The following is a 16,698-nucleotide window of genomic DNA, read 5'->3' as shown; positions in this document are numbered from 1 at the left end:
AGAAAATCCCTGCAGTCACTTCTGAAGCTTTAAAAGCTTCAGTTCAGTTTTAAAATTCTTCTTTGCAGTACTCAGGAGTAGAGCTTTAAAACTTAAATCAAAGGCCAAACTTTTCAAAAGTGTTGCCTAAAATTAGGCATTTAAATCCATATTTAGACAGCTAAATAAAAGTGACTTGATTCTCAGAAGTTCTGAACACCTGCCCACTTACAATGAAGACAAAAAACACGGAGTTACAATAACCCAGCATGGAGGTGACAAATATAAGGACTTCTGTGGCCAGATCGTCATCCAAGAAGAATATAGTCTCGCTATCCTAAGATGGAAGGCCCTTCCATAACAGCTGCTATTGTATTTTCCAGGTTTAGTTATGAGTTTTTCATGATCCCAAGCCTGCACAGGAATTTAACTGCTGAAACCATATGCTTTCAAAATGAGAGTGAGGTACTGTTGCTCTTAAAGTGTTTACCTCTTCTGATTAGCATTATCTTGATCTTCCCTGGTTCAGTCTGGATCCGTCTACAACACAAACGTTTTACCTTTCCACTCTCTCTTTTTATTTTTCTCTTTTGATTGTCTATTTTTCTCCTTTCCGTTCCTGCAGAACCAGCGCTGTCTGCAGATCAGGCGATACTAAACCTTGACACCTCTCCACCATAGGAGTGAATGAAATGGCTTCAATCAGCACGCAATTTGAGCATCAAAAAGCCATTCTAATTAATTAGCATTTAGTCCATGATCCCGAGGGTTCATACTCTGGGTGACTAGCCAGTGCTGCCACAGTTACACTATAAGTTTTAGCATGTTAGTGCAAGTATGTTTACAACACTGGGAATCAAAACCCCCAGCTCCAAGTGTAGATGTAATAGCCCTGCACAATTAGGGTACTGCAATCATGGGGTTTGATTGCTGTTTGTGTTGACATACTGAAGCTAGTTTTAATTTAGCCAGTGCAGGTACCAGAGCTGTGAAGCAGCAGTAGCATGTGTGTTATGCAAGCCTGTCTAGAATCTGGATGTTTATGGGGCTAGCCCACACAGAAGTGTGTGCTGCCATAGAGTTGCTGCCCCAGTACTCTAGCTAATGAGATTAAAGCTAACTCCAGTGTTTGTAGTACAGACATATCCTTAGTGAAAATAAATCTTGCCACGGTGTTCCCATTTTTTCACTCTCAGAGGAACTGGGCTGGATTCAGGTTAAGTAGCTTTGTGGTTGCTCTAATCGGTGCTTCTTGCTTCCACAATCCCTATGGTACATGCATCCTCCTGCTCCCTTTCCATCCCTGAATTCCTCCGACATGCTCCCTACATTGGGGCTCTGCCTGGAGATCTGGAGTTAAAGGAAGATTTTGAGGGGTGGAGAGTGAGCAATGGGTAGATGTAGACAGGGAGACAGTTTTATGCCTAGGGAGCAGTATCAAGCCAACAGTGGGAAAAGGTGATGAGAGGAGTTGCCAAGAAAAAGGAACGGGATAGTGCAAGGAGCAGGTATGGAGGGTGAAGGTACAGGCAAAAATACAGCAGGCATTATAGATAATCCTAGGCAGCAAATAATTCAAATAGAAAATTGTTCTTTTCTCAGGAACTGAGAGATAAAATATCTTTGAATCTGTGAAGTATAAGTTGGAACCTATTTTGAATAGCAGGAATGCTGGGAGAAACACAAGACATTTTTCTCCTGCAGAACTTTTTTCTATATTACTAAAATACAAAACAATTCTCCTCTGAGTATTCAACCTATTTTTGTTCATTTATTTGTTTGTTGGCTGCTTATTTAGAGGAAAAGCAGCTTGTAAATCAGTGGTATACATAGAAGCACCTCATTCTGAAAAGTAAATGTCAAAAAATACATACTCTCAGAAAGGTCAAATACCAACTGACAAATGTCAAAAATACTACAGTGTTTCCCATTCAAAATATCTATTGCAGCACATGTTCCAACAACAGTTTTGTGTGTAAATGCAAGAGTTCTTCTATAGCTCATTTAGGACATTCAGACCATGTTAGCTTTGACTGATCCAGTATTTAGCAATGATCAGCCTACTGTATCCCAAGCACCAGACACTGCCAGCCTATTATATATAAGCCATGTGCTGTGTGTAGGACATCTAGTCAGGACGACTTTGCTAGACTGTGGTATTCACAGATCCCAAGTGGTACACAGAAGACAACTCTTTAGGAGTAGATAGAAAACCCTGTTGCTACATTTGTTAATGGAACTTTTTGTGTTACTCTTCACACAGTAAACTCCATTGTCATAAACATGAACTTTCCAATGTTGTGACAGATTTTTAGTCATGACAGAGCAGACCCATGAAGGTTTTGTAGAGGATACCTCTACGGAATAATTGCTGAATGGTGTCTACATGGTTTGATGTGTCTGTTAGAAAGCCAGGAGGCCATCATCAGTTTTTTTTAAAGCAAATAGTTTAAGAAGTTTCCATGAATATAAATAATTGAAGGTGGGTAACATTTTCAAAGGGACTTAAATGATGTAGGCACCTACATCTCATTGATTTTCACCCACTTAATTTATTGCAAAATCCTGGCCCCACTGAACTCAATGGGACATTTACCATGATTTCACCCTCCCAACCTCCCCTACAGCTACATAAAACATGCTAATTAAGGAATGCCCCCCAAAATGGAATGCAATTTTTTAGAAATATCAGTCAGCTTGCTACATGTACTTGCTTCCACTGAAAAAGGGAAATGCAAAGCTTTAGTTGGTTCCTAATATATGCTTCTGCTTGGGTCCTCTGTAAGAAAACGTGAAGTGGATTTTGATTAGTGTGCTGATGACACAGATATCAGAGTCCTCTAATTATCATGATGTGTACTGAACACTGACATGTTGTTTACAGGACATTAAGTACAATTTTAGTCAAGTTAAATCAGAATAAATATGAACTTTGGTTAATAATCTCAAACGATCAACTGAGCAATGTTTGGACAGTATCACATGAAAATATTAGCTCAAATCTAGCTCCAAGTAGTAAGGGTCCGGTATCAAAGGGTGATGTTTTTATTGGATTTATTATTAAGACCCCATTTAACTTAAATTGCTTGACAATTAAAATACAAAAATATATAATTTAATAAATACATTGTTTTACCTTACCTATATTGAATTAGTATAATTGTCTTTTAAACGGCCTTTGCAAGTATAATTATCAACTTTACAGAGAATCATAGAAAATGCCAGACCAGTCCATCTAGTCCAATACCCTGTGTCTAACAGCAGTCAATATCATATGCTTCAGAGAAAAGTGTAAGGATGGACCATTTATGAAGTAACTTGCCCACAGGGGAAGTTTCTTATAAACTGCATGAAGATCCCAGTTGGGCTTATACACCCATACCTAAGATTTATATTACTTATAAAGGTTCATCACACAAAATACATTGAAAAGAAGAACATCTAAATGTCCATGCCTCTTTTTAATCCTATTATGGTCCTTGTCAGAACTGGATCTGGTGACAATAAGTTTCACAGGTTAATTATGCCCTGTGTAGAAAGATTATTTTCTTTGACCAGCTTTAAACACATTTTCTTTCCGTGTCAGTGAATGTCTCCTTGTCCTTGTATTATGAGAAAGAGTACAGGAACACTCAGCTGATCATCTCTGCACTGCTAATTATTTTGTATACATCTCTTATGCCCACTCTTGAGAGTTCCTTCTCTAAACTTAACTGCAGCAAACTTTTCAAATCTCTCATCATATAGAAGTTTCTCTGTGCATTTGTTCATTTTCACTGCCTGTCTCTGGGTCCCTTCTATCTTTTTTTTTTTTGAGAGAGAGAGAGAGAGCGCAGAACTGAACACAATATTCAAGCAAACATGCTTGCAGCCAGAAAAGAGTCCAAGTTGACTAATTAACTTAAATAAAGACAATTGGATGTGCAGAGGAAAGATGAGTCTGTTGCTCTTAAAATTAAATAGTTCTTTAAATACATAAAATGAAACATAAGTTCAGAAATATTAAATCAGACTCAAGTTATTATTCAGAGAATAAGGAAAGTTCCAATAGTTTGGTCCTCAAGGTCTCTGTCAAAGACACATCCAAGTATCAACAAGATCCAGCCACAGGATCTCTGTTCAAGGTGCTATGGCTGCACACATTGTGTACATTAAGTTATCAGCAACAGATGATGGCACAAAACTTGACAAAACATGAATGGAATAACAATTCCATTGTTGGAACAGTTAGAGAAGCAGATAGTTGTATTTCAGGACTGTGGACACACCTTCCCTCTCCAAGGTTCATATTGTGCCTTTCATCATAGTATGTATGTAGGTGAACAACATAGCTGAGCATGCATTGAATTTCACATGTGACCAGATTTCCTTTTTTATGCACACTGAAAGTAAAACATTTTCCTCCATCCTCTTGCTCTAAGTTAGCCACCTCATGTCCCTCACTTATGTGAAATAAGAACGTGGCCCAGTACATCATGGCAAGCAGTCTCAATGTTATCTAACAGAAAAAGAAATCTTTGAATTGTTGGATGAAAGCTGCTCCCAAGTCTTGATTTTGCCTAAGAGGTACTGTGTAGGTCTCTTTATATTTACTACCTCAAGTCACTTGGAAGAAAACTGCCTAAAAACAAGACACCAACATCATCTCAACCAAAGATTTACCTCTATCATCTTTCATACCATCTTCACCCACTGAGAGTTTTCTCTGCAGGAAATGTAGCAATACCCAAGTGCCAAGATAAATTATTTCTCTTGGGACTGAAACAATTCTCCTAAAGAAAATCTTAGTCATGGTATTTCATGAAGCCGCCTTCTGTCTAGCACTCACAGTACCTGTTCTAATGGGAGATCTGTGGCATAAAATGTCATTTCTACTGAATCATTCTCTGCTTATTACAAGAAAAACAGAGATACTAAAGTACTATAATAATTTATTTTGCAGTAGGTTTTCTGTGTTCCATAACTATGAATTCTATTCATCTAACAGACCTTATGCAGTTTGCAGTGTACGACTGGCTACTCTGTAAGCATTTCAATGTAAAATTTACTGTTTTGGAAAGCAGTTGTAGCTGTTACAGAACAGGCTTCATTGCTCTTTTGGGAAGGGCTACCAACAGGTTAACATATTCTGCATTATTAAATCAGATTCCCCTGTTAGACATAAGCTATTGTAAGGCCTCCTTGCAATAAAGATCCATAAAGTTACCCAGAAGTTTAAGACTGTTCTTTCAGTCTAACAGCCTGTTTTATCATTTGCAATCAAATACTTTGCTGTTTGGACAGAAAACACACTGTAAATCATGCAAAAATTAGACTCTTATTCAATGTATCTAGTCTCACCTTGCGGATGCCTCTGCCAAGATCTTCTCCATAATTGGTCCCTAGAATTTCAAAATGGACATTCGGATTCCCCCCATTTTCTGCAAATTCCAGTTCTCCAGTCAAGCCATTCACTCCACCCTGATGGAAATAAAGAAGATGGAGTGAAAACTCATAAGTATCCACTAAACCATATATATATACACACACCCACATATATATATACATTCACACACACTTGGGACTTATGCAGCAGAAGGTGAACCTCAATAGGCCCAGTTTGCCTATGCAAACAAAAATTATTTGGGCCTGATTCATCACTGCATTACTTCAGTTTTACACTGGTGGAACTATTTATTTCAGTGGAGTTACGCAATTAGAATAGTTTGTTTTTTGTTTTGGTTTTTTTTGCAAGATCTACATTCTGCTCCCAGTCAGGCTAAACAGTAGTCTTAATTATGGTATTCTTGCATTCCAGCTTTTGGTCCCAAAGAGAAACTTGGGGTGAAACCCTAGTCCCATGGAAGTCAATTGCAGTTTTGCCACTGCTGTCAGTGGGACCAGGATTTCACCCTTGAAGTAAATATGTACAAGAAAAAGGAAATGAAAACGAGTTAACTGAAAATTTTCAAACCCCCTACTCCAAGAAGGACTCAGATTGAAACCAGACTCAGATTGGAGCGAAGGTTCACACTGGCTCCTTTGGACCCCAAGCAACCTGCCCAACCCTCAGGATTACAAGTTTGTGTGGCTGAACCAACAGACTTCTCTAAATTCTTGATAGCTCCTTTCCAGCACTGTGAATGCAAGAAAAGCAGCAATGCACTGTACTTTCAGGCAATTTTTGAGTAAGGCTGATGGGGGTGACAATACAGCAGAGATGAAGCAATTAATCTTTATTGGGAAGGATTAGGGATGAAAATGCTACATATACCATAGCTTCACTTGAAGTACATGCCAGGGGATAATTCAACACCACATACATGGTTCAGCCTCCTATTAAAGCTGTGCTGACCTGGAGCTGCATAATAAGAAATGCTTATATGTACATTGAAACCTTAAACCCCTGGAAATTCACCTGATTTCTAGTTTCACTATACATTTGATACTAAGCCCAGTTTTTTGGGTTTTTTTTTAAAAGCACTTTGAGAGCGTATTGAACAAATACAGGCCAATTTATGGCTCCAATTTGCAACTCTGCTAAGCTTGTGCTATCACGTCAAAAATTAGATGAGACTTTGCAGTTCTGATTGCACATTCAGTTGAAGTTTCACTATTTGAAGTAAAAAATTCAAAGTGAAACTCAGGGGATTTGAACTATGGATGGTGCAAAACAAGGCCCTGCTTATGAACAAGGTACATAAGCATGCTCTTAACTATAATTACTTGCTAAAGTGGAGGTCAAAAAACTATATCCAACATCTTAAGTTTTGGGAAAATCAAGATATGGAAACAAATTTTGGAACTCAGGAATAGTTTTAGTGTGAACTCACAGATAGTGGAAGTGAAGTTAATGTTCACCCTTTTCAAATTTTAATATTATAACAACAACAAGAAATATAGGAAAGGCTGCTGGTAGCATTGCCTATTATTAAATTTGCCTAACACTTCCCATTATAAGACCTTGTTTTCAGTTGCTTATAGCTCTGCCAAACAAACCACTTGGGCTGAAATTTTCCATGCTGGCTATCAGCCTCAGGCTGAATCTTTTTCGGTAAATTTCCATACTTTGGAATAGGGACTTGAAATTTGGCAGTGGGTGCGTGCACACTCTTTATGTCACGGATGTGCCTTTGCCCCACGAAAAATTTGGTCAAATTCAGCTAAGTTATAGAGTTTAGCAGCTAAAACCTTCAAAGATTCCATCCTCACTGAGCATGCTCGAGTCTCTCATCTCTCCTAGTGCTGACCACACTGTGCATGCACCATCCCCACAGAGGGACTGAGCATTCTCCCTCCAGCCCAGGGCTACAGAGACAAACCCAGACTTTCCCTGTAATGGCTACTCCAGGCCAGGATGGCAGAGTGACTCCCCTATTGGTACCCAGGCTGGGTGGAGGGGGAACCTATCTGCTTCAGATGCAAACGGGACAAGATCCTGACCTAGCATATTGTGGTGGAAGGCTGGAAATTCAGATTGGGACAAGAACCCAGAGAGTGAAGACTAGGACTGGAGGCTGAGCGGGGATGGAGACTGGGACTGGCTGGCCAACGAGACTAGGAACAAGTGGGGTGGGGGAAAAGGTGGAGGGAAGGGAGACATGTTTGACAAAGAGCCAACGTATGTGGGGTGAACTGCAGCTGTCTGGGCAAAGGGACAAGGAGTTTGGGGAAATGAAGACACAGACTGAATGAGAAGCTTGAGGAAGGAGACTGGGACTTGAAGCAAGTGAGGATAGGGAACATAGTTGTGGGGAGAGGCAACTGGACACTGGAGGCTGGGGAGGAGAGGAAGATACACAGGTCAGGGCGGGCGGGAGGAAACAGACTGGCTGAGTAAGGAGACTAGGGCCTGGTCTACACTAGGACTTTAATTCGAATTTAGCAGCGTTAATTCGAACTAACCGCTCAACCGTCCACACCAGGAAGCCATTTAATTCGAACTAGAGGGCTCTTTAGTTCGAATTCGGTACTCCACCCCGACAGGTGGAGTAACGGTAAATTCGACATGGCTAGCTCGAATTAGGCTAGGTGTGGATGCAAATCGAACTTAGTAGCTCTGGGAGCTATCCCACAGTGCACCACTCTGTTGACGCTCTGGGCAGCAGTCCGAGCTTCGATGCTCTGAGCAGCCACACAGGAAACGACCCGGGAAAATTTGAATTCATTTTCCTGTCTGGGCACTTTGAATCTGACGTCCTGGCTGGACATCGGGGCGAGCTCCGCAGCACCTGCAACGATGCAGAGCTCTCCAGCAGAGGAGTTCATGTTATCTGTGAATAGAAAGAGGGACCCAGCATAGACTGACTGGGAACTCTTCGATCTGATCGGTGTGTGGGGCGAGGAGTCTGTGCTTTCGGAGCTGCGCTCCAAAACACGGAATGCGAAGACCTACGAGAAGGTCTCCAAAGCCATGAGAGACAGAGGATACAGGCGGGATGCAACGCAGCGCAGCGTGAAAATCAAGGACCCCGGCCAAGGCTACCAAAAAATCAAAGCGGCAAACGGACGCTACAGAGCCTGCCACCACTGCCCCACCAGTGACCGTGGACTCTGATGATGGGACAGTGTCGACGGATAGTTCCTCGACGATGTTCACGGACGGGGAAGATGAGGAAGTGTTTGTGGAGGACGAGGCAGGCGAGAGCGCTTACAACGCTGGTTTCCCCGACAGCCAGGATCTATTCATCACCGTCACGGAGATCCCCTACCAACCCTCCCCGGCCATGAACCCGGATCCTGAATCAGGGGAAGGAGCAGTCGGTAAGTGCTTTAACCATGTTAACTTTTATTCTTAATATAACAGGAATCTGAAGTGTGTGAGAAGGAGGTCTCTCTATATATGGTGATAGAACAGAAATCCTCCTGGGAGATCTCCACGAAGCTCTCCTTCCGTTAATCGATAAGCATCAGCAGGAGGTTCCTGGGGAGAGCTGCCTTATTGGGTGCTCCGTGATAGCACCCTTTTCCGCGCGAGGCTTTCATGCGGTATTCAGGGAGCATTGCCTCCCCGAGCACGGCTGCATAGGTCCGTGGTTCGTGATAGATTTCACGCAGCATGCGCTCTCTATCTCCTTCAGTGCCCGTCCTCACGGTGATCTCGCTAGGAGACTCATGCATCTAAGTAGTGGAATTACTGTTATGGTGCGCCTGGTCCAAAGTATTTTTAATAAATCCACGGACAGACGGCATAGCACAGACTCAGCACGCAGCTGCGTGACGAGCGTAACGGAAAGCCAAAGAATCAAATGGACGCTCATGGAGGGAGGGGGGAATGAGGACGCAAGGTATCCCACAGTTCCTGCTGTCTCCGAAAATCATTTGCATTCTTGGATGAGCTCCAAATGCTTCTAGGGTCAAACACAGTGTCTGCGGTGGGTCAGGGCATAGTTCGGCAATTTGCGCACACACCCCACCCACCACCAGAAGTGAAAACAATCCTCTGTTGACTCTTTTACATGTCACCCTATCTTTACTGAATGCTGCAGATAGACGCGATGGTGCAGCACTCAACACCAACATCCTTGCTCCCCCCACGCTATGGATGGCTGATGGTACAAAAAGATGGGTATCCGTCCTCATCATCAGCCTATTGGCACATGGGGCAGTGCAAAAGGGCTGGTAACCATGCCGACTAGCATCAGTAAGGTCGATCAAGGGCGCCTGTCCCTAATTTTTCATGGCAGATGGTGCAATATGGCTGGTAACCGTCCTCATCATTGCAACAGGGGGCTGAGCTCCATCAGCCCCCACCCTTCATTGTAAATAAAAGATTCAATTGCCCCTGGACTAGCAGAGGGATGATGGGCTCCTTCATCCATAGTCCTTAATGTCCTGCCTGGACTATCATTGCAGCTGGAGGCTTCCTTCCACTCATTTCTCACAAACAAGTCACTGTGTCTTATTCCTGCATTCTTTATTACTTCATCACACAAGTGTTGGGACAATGGTATGGTAGCCCAGGAAGGCTGGGGTAAGAACGGAATGAACAGGTGTTGTTGTTGCAGGAGCACCCCCTGTGAATAGCATACAGCTCATAATTTATGCAGGATCGGACACAGAGCAGCTGTGCTCTCTGGTTCTATGATACAGTGGTTCTCTAGTACACTTGCCCATAATCTAGGCAGGACTGATTCTATTTTTAGATACCAAAAAGGAGGGATTGACTCAGGGAGTCATTCCCAATTTTTGCTTTTGCGCCCCTGGCTGCTCGGCCAGGGGCACTTATGACAGCACCAAATGGGGCAGTGCAAAAGGACAGGTAACCATGCCCATCTTATTACCATCTTATTACCAATTTATGGTATGGTAGATGGTACAATATGGCTGGTAACCATCTCTGCTGTCATGCAAAAGCAAAAGCATGCTGCTGTGTAGCGCTGCTGGCCCGCCTCTGTCAGCGGCATCTAGTACACATACGGTGACATACACAAAAGGCAAAACAGTGTCCATGGTTGCCACGCTATGGCGTATGCCAGGGCAATTCTGGGAAAACGGGCTTGAAATGATTGTCTGCCGTTGCTTTCCCGGAGGAAGGAATGACTGGCGACATTTACCCAGAATCCACCGCGAAAATGATTTCTGCCCCAGCAGGCACAGGGGTCTCAACCCAGAATTCACAGAGACAGCCTAGACTCAGTTAATTGTTCGCAAAAATGTATCTTTGCAACGAATTCACTCCCTGTTTCCCATCTCACAGCTTCCACTGTCTCCAGACCTGCCACAGCATCCCCCTCGCAGAGGCTGGCAAAGATTAGGCGGCGAAAGAAAAAGACAAGGGACAAGATGTTCGAGGAATGTATGGGCTGCTACCTAGCAGAGGCGGACCAGCAGAGCCAGTGGAGGGAGACCGTCTCTCTGTGCCAGCGCTCACACAGCGAACGGGAGGAGAGGTGGCGTGAGGAAGACAAGCAGGCGACTGAAACGCTGCTTGGACTAGTGAGGGAGCAAACGGACACGCTCAGGCGCCTTGTGGATGTTCTGCAGGACCGCAGGAGGACAGAGACACCCTGCAGTGTATCTGCAACCGCACTCCCCCGCCACAAAGTCCCATACCCCCCTCACCAAAAATAATCAGGAGGAGGGGCAGCCGGGGACGTGAATACTGTCACTGCACCACAGCACAGTGCTCAAGTACCCAAAAGCTCTCATACCCTACATTTGCCGAAGTCCTTCACTTCCAGACTCACAGTAGTCCCAATCCCAGTCCCATCCCCTAACTGTCTACTTAATTAATAAAAATGCTTTGCTGTTAATTACTGTTTCCGTTATGTTTTTTCAAAGAAGACTGTGTTTGAATGGGGGGCGTGGGGAAGGGGGTGGTTAATTGCATAGGACAGTCACCTTTCCCAGGGTACAGACACGGGGGCAGGATCAGCAGCGGGTCACACACACGGTGCAGTCAGTAGGCACCCTGGTCGTTATGGGAGGTGGTTTCCAGGATCTGTGTGGGCGGGGGAGATGTGACTTTGCAGCGGGGGAGGGCGGTTACAGATCTTATACAGCGGTCCTTGTCCTGGACCGCTGAGTCACGCAGCTGAGGAATCTGTATCCGTCCTCCTCCACCACAAGGTCACATATCCGCCCGCACACAGAATTCCATAAAGAGGGATGGCAGGCTCCGTTGAAAGAAGCATTCCGGCACTGCGGACCGCTCTAGGAGCAGGAGCCTGTCATTCCTTGAGTTTAGAGGCGGTCTTTACATCACCGCACACCCTACCCAGCACAGTCTGCGTCCCAGTTTCAACCCTTTCACGAAAAGTCATGAATAAAGAAACCTTTGTTAAGTAATAATGGGACATGTATTTTATTTTTACACGTGTGCTGGAAGTGGGGGTAACGGGGTGAATGGGGTATGTAACCGAAGAGGAGAGTCAACAGTAACTGGGTAAAGAAACAGGGGCAGGTTCAGCTTCTCTGTAAAGAAACTGAACAGTCACAGGTCACGCTGCTCGCTGCTCGCTGGTATTTGAAGAGTTCCTTGTCGCTGTCCCAGGCGCCTGTATAGGGCTTCATGAGCAAGTGCATTAGCGGGCAGGCTGGGTCCCCGAGGATGACTATAGGCATCTGCACATCCACAACAGTTATTTCGTGGTCCGGGAAGAAACTACCTTCCTGCAGGCGTCTGAGCAGCCCACAGTTCCTGAAAACACACGCATCATGAACCTTGCCCGGCCACCCGACGTTGATGTTTGTAAAACGTCCCCTATGGTCCCCCAGTGCTTGCAGCACCATTGAAAAGTAGCCCAATTTCTCATCAGCTGACTGTGGAAGACGTGGACGATAAAGTGCGAGGAGGAGAAAACGGCGATGATCGCAGCGGGCTCCGTGCTTGCAGTGCTGTGGCGTCCGCGCTGTCACTGACCAGAAAAGTGCACGAACAGATTGCCTGCTGGCGCTTTCAAGGAGGGAGGGAGGGAGGTTGTGATTGACGGTTCAATGACGACACTTACCCAAAACCACCCTCGACACATTTCTCCCCCCAGCAGGCATTGGGGGCTCTACCCAGCATTCCAATGGGCAGCGGGGACTGTGGGAACTGTGGGATAGCTTCCCACAGTGCACCGCTTCCAAAGTCGACGCTGGCCCCGTGAATGTGGACTCAGAAATTCGAATTAGTGTATTTAGTATGGATACACAAATTCGACTTCATAAGGTCGAATCCACAAATTCGAACTAAGTTGATTCGAAATAGTCTTGTAGTGTAGACAAGGCCTAGGACAGGGAGTCTGGTGGGGGTGAGTCTAGGGCCTGGTCTACACTAAGAAAGGGGTTCGAATTAGGGTACGCAAATTCAGCTACGTGAATAGCGTAGCTGAATTCGAAGTACCCTAATTCGAACTCACCCGTCCAGACGCGGCGGGGTCGAACTCCGCGGCTCCCCCGTCGACTCCGCCAACTCCTTCTGCCGAGGTGGAGTACCGGAGTCGACCGCGGCGCTTCTGGAGTTCGAACTATCGCATCTAGATCAGACGCGATAGTTCGAACTCCAAAAAGTCGAACTCTCCGCGTCGAACCGGCAGGTAAGTGTAGACGTACCCTAGGAGTTCTGAGCAAGGAGACTGGGATGGAGATCAGAAGACCTGAGGAGTGGAGACAAGCACTGACAACGTGAAGAGTATGGGACTCAGATGAGAAGCCAGTGGTAGGGAAAGAGACAGGCCTGAGACAGGGACATATTGGAGGGGATAGGGAAGAAGAGTATATTCCTACTAAATGTGCTTCCCTCCAGAGCCTAGAATACAACCCAAGTGTTACCATTCCTCTGCTATAAGCAAATATCGGTGACACCCACTGTGAAAGCCGAGTCTAGTGCTGGTCCACATGGAGAATATCAACTACTACTACTATTAATTACTCTATCAGCTCAAGTGGTGGATCTTAAATTTCCACCTCTGTTATGAATAATAGGGACTTCAAAATGATGCCATATAATGGAATTTCTGCATGCTTATTTTTTTCTCTTTTTCTGGTTTGCTTTTTTTTTTTAAATCCTAGGAAATTACACCCAAAAGTCCATTAAAAGAAAATTATTAAGGTTGCAAAGTTAAGCACTCAAAAGTTAGGAAATGTCAGAGTTAAGGTTGTCTCTGCAACCTTAATTTGACCTCTTTGTGCAAATACATTATGATATAGTCTTTAATTACATGATCACATACTATTTTTATCACAGCACTCCTGCCTCATTCAGTGCACAGGATGCACAGTGCTCAATTAATGAGCAGCTATTCAATATTTTGTTTTATCTTTATTGTTCAGTGTCTGGCTTAGACCTTAATTGCTGTACACTATTCAAAGCCTGCTCTGAAGACAAATTATTCATTTTCTCATTGGCTTTTTCTCTGATGCTCAACACTGCAGCATCTGCTTGCTTCACAAACATTAATGAATTTATTTTCAAAACACCCCTGTGAAATGAGAGGGTAGCACTATCTATAGGCGCCAACTTTCTCCGGCGCTGGTGGGTGCCAACGCCTCCCCCACCTCTTTCCCCATCGTTGGCCCCGCCTCCATCCCCAAAGTCCCGGCCCTAACTCCACCCCCTCCCTGCCCCTATTGGATCCCTTCCCCAAATCCTCGCCTCTTCCCCCAGCGCGCTGCATTCCCCTTACTCCCCCCCTCCCTCCCTGCCCCATGAATCAGCTGTTTCACGGTGCAAGCGCTGGAAGGGAGAGCGAAGCAGCAGGACCTGGTGGCATGCTGGAGCTGGAGGTAAGCTAGAGCCGAGGGGTGGGGCAGGGAGCTACCGGTAGGTGCTGAGCACCCATGGAGTTGGCGCCTATGACACTATCCTAGTTTTACAGATGGAGAACTGAAGCACAGAGAGATTAAGGTCAAAAGCAACCACTAGTTTTAGGTGCCCAGTTTGAGACACCTAGGACTTGATTTTTCAGAGTACTTAGCACTATACCTCACTTCATATATTCAAAGCAAAGCTCCCACTGGCTTCAGTTGCAGCAGCGAGTGCTTCACAGTTCTCAGACTCTAGTGTCTCAAGCTGGGCACCTAGAAAATGAGGAACACACAGAGACCACCTGTAAAAGTTCAAGTGACTTCGTCATCACCACATACGAACTCTGTGGCCGAGTCAGGGACAGAATCAAATTCTCCAGGGCAGTATTCAACCATGAGACCATTTCTTCTCTTATTGCAGACCTTTGCCTCATTTCCTAGACACATCCCATCTTTTGCAACAGATGAAGCAGGGGTCCTACACGCACTTGTCTTCTTTACTACACAACCCTTATTCATCCACCGGGCAGGTCCAGCCTGTGCTCTAAATGAGGCAAGAGTTCTATGGAAAAAATATATGTGATCATGTAATTAAAGACTGAGTATTTGACTTTGTAAACATTGTTCTTTTTATTTTGTTGGGTAATTTCCTAGGTTTTTAAAAAGGCAGTCTGAGAAAACAGAAAATCCATCATGTGGCATTGTGCTGACACCCACACGTAGCATCATTATTGGTGTAACCTTAGATCCCTGACACAGATCTCTGCACTTTTGAGCTAATGAAGAAACAGAAGGCAATAGTAGCTTGTCATCCTCTACGTGGACCAGCCTCACACATTGCTGAGATTTCACTAATATTTGCTGACAGCAGCGGAATGGTGAGTTTCAGGAATCATCACTCCATTCCAAGTTCTGCAGGGGAGTGTTATCTAGTGGGCACAAGTTCTCAGAACATTTTGCTCAAGCATGACCCCTTCTGTCCTGTCCCCTCCAATCTGTCTCTGTCCACTCCTGTTTCTTCTCTCCCTTATCCACTCTTGATCAGATCACACACTCACACGCTCCCGGTCTTTGTCTTTATGACCCGTGGCCTCTTGATGACAACTGGCACGTAAGAACTCTAATGAAAGCCTGTGTCATACTGCTCCTCTTAAACAATGCAAGAAGTATATAGGAGTGATAGATATTTAAGGAGTTATGCATATATGCTAAAATTACATTCCCTAGGGATGTGAGTTAAGACAGGTCACCAAAAGGTAATAAGAATAGCCATACTGGGTCAGACCAAAGGTCCATCTAGCCCAGTATCCTGTCTTCCGACAGTGGTCAATGCCAGGTGACCCAGAGGGAAAGAACAGAACAGGTCATCATCAAGTGATCCATCCCCTGACGCCCACTCCCAGTAATCCACATAATCCTGGCAGGCAAGGGGGAATGGACGCTTCTCTCACTCTGGCAGGTTATATTCAAATGGAGTACTGTATGGTTCACAATGGGCATCCACTCATCCACTGAGCCAAATGCTAATGAAGGATTGTAAAATCTTCAGAGAGTGAATTAATAGGATGAAGTAAACAGCAGGAGTTATTTTGTTTAGGGGTAAGACAATGAACTTTTAGAACTATATCTGGGGTACATACAAATCTTCAATCTGCGGGGACAAGCAGCCAGCGAGCTTGATTTTATAAGAAGAGGTCTCAGCTAATCTTATTGAATAACTGGGGAAATTACTTGTGGTAAGCCATCTTGTAGGAGCTAGGAGAATACCTTGTTAGTTAAGTTTAGTCTCTAGAAAGTGCGTTACAATTTTGTTTTATATTTAACCATTTGTTATCCTTCCTTACAGGGAATGCAAAACCATGCTCTCAAGTGTCCTTAGCCTCTGTTTGCCAGAAGCTGGGAATGGGCGACAGGGAATGGATCACTAGATGACCACCTGTTCTGTTCATTCCCTCTGGGGCATCTGGCATTGGCCTCTGTGGGAAGACAGGATACTGGGCTAGATAGACCAGTGGTCTGACAGTATGGCCATTCTTATGTTAACTGATTTTTATTTTAATTTCTATTCTTTCTTAAATAAATGTCCTTCTGTTTTATAATTGAACTCAAGTGCTGTGCACAATACAGGAGCTGTGGTCTAAGGTGAAACTGGTTAACTTTGAGAATAGAGGATCTGGGATTTCTGTGGGTATCCAGTGATAGGGGCAAAGGCGTGGCTCATGTAGCCCAAAGGAGGGTGCTTGAATGGCTGATATGCTGGTTGTGCTAGGAAGCAAACACCCAGCAAGTACAGGCAAGACTTGTTATGCTAGAGGCAGGTGGTAACATGGTGACTCTCAGCCCTGGGGGCCCCAAGAAATCTCCCTGCACAATAAGTCCTAGATCCCGTGCGCGCGCACACACACGAACACACACACACACACAAGCTCCTCATTCAATCGGTCTTTCTCCATTTCTTCCTGGTCTCCAGTCATCCTCCTTCCCCTTCCTCCTCAGCTCCTAATTCCA

At 44.6% G+C, this 16,698-nt stretch overlaps 1 protein-coding gene across 12 annotated transcripts in view; it reads right to left on the bottom strand.

The window, feature by feature from the left end:
- GRID2 (glutamate ionotropic receptor delta type subunit 2) overlaps positions 1 to 16,698 on the bottom strand; it is a 1,103,852-nt gene that overhangs the window by 313,996 nt on the left and 773,158 nt on the right. For all 12 annotated transcript variants that reach the window (XM_045017699.1, XM_045017705.1, XM_045017706.1 and 9 more), the window contains one exon: positions 5,320 to 5,439. In XM_045017699.1, coding sequence (XP_044873634.1) covers positions 5,320 to 5,439 — 120 coding nt within the window. The remainder of the gene's footprint in view (positions 1 to 5,319; positions 5,440 to 16,698) is intronic.

Source organism: Mauremys mutica, chromosome 5 (genome assembly GCF_020497125.1).
Source record: "Mauremys mutica isolate MM-2020 ecotype Southern chromosome 5, ASM2049712v1, whole genome shotgun sequence".
Classification (NCBI taxonomy): Eukaryota; Metazoa; Chordata; order Testudines; family Geoemydidae; genus Mauremys; species Mauremys mutica.
Note: the sequence above shows the minus strand (reverse complement) of the source record. Positions and strands in the feature narration are given on the sequence as shown.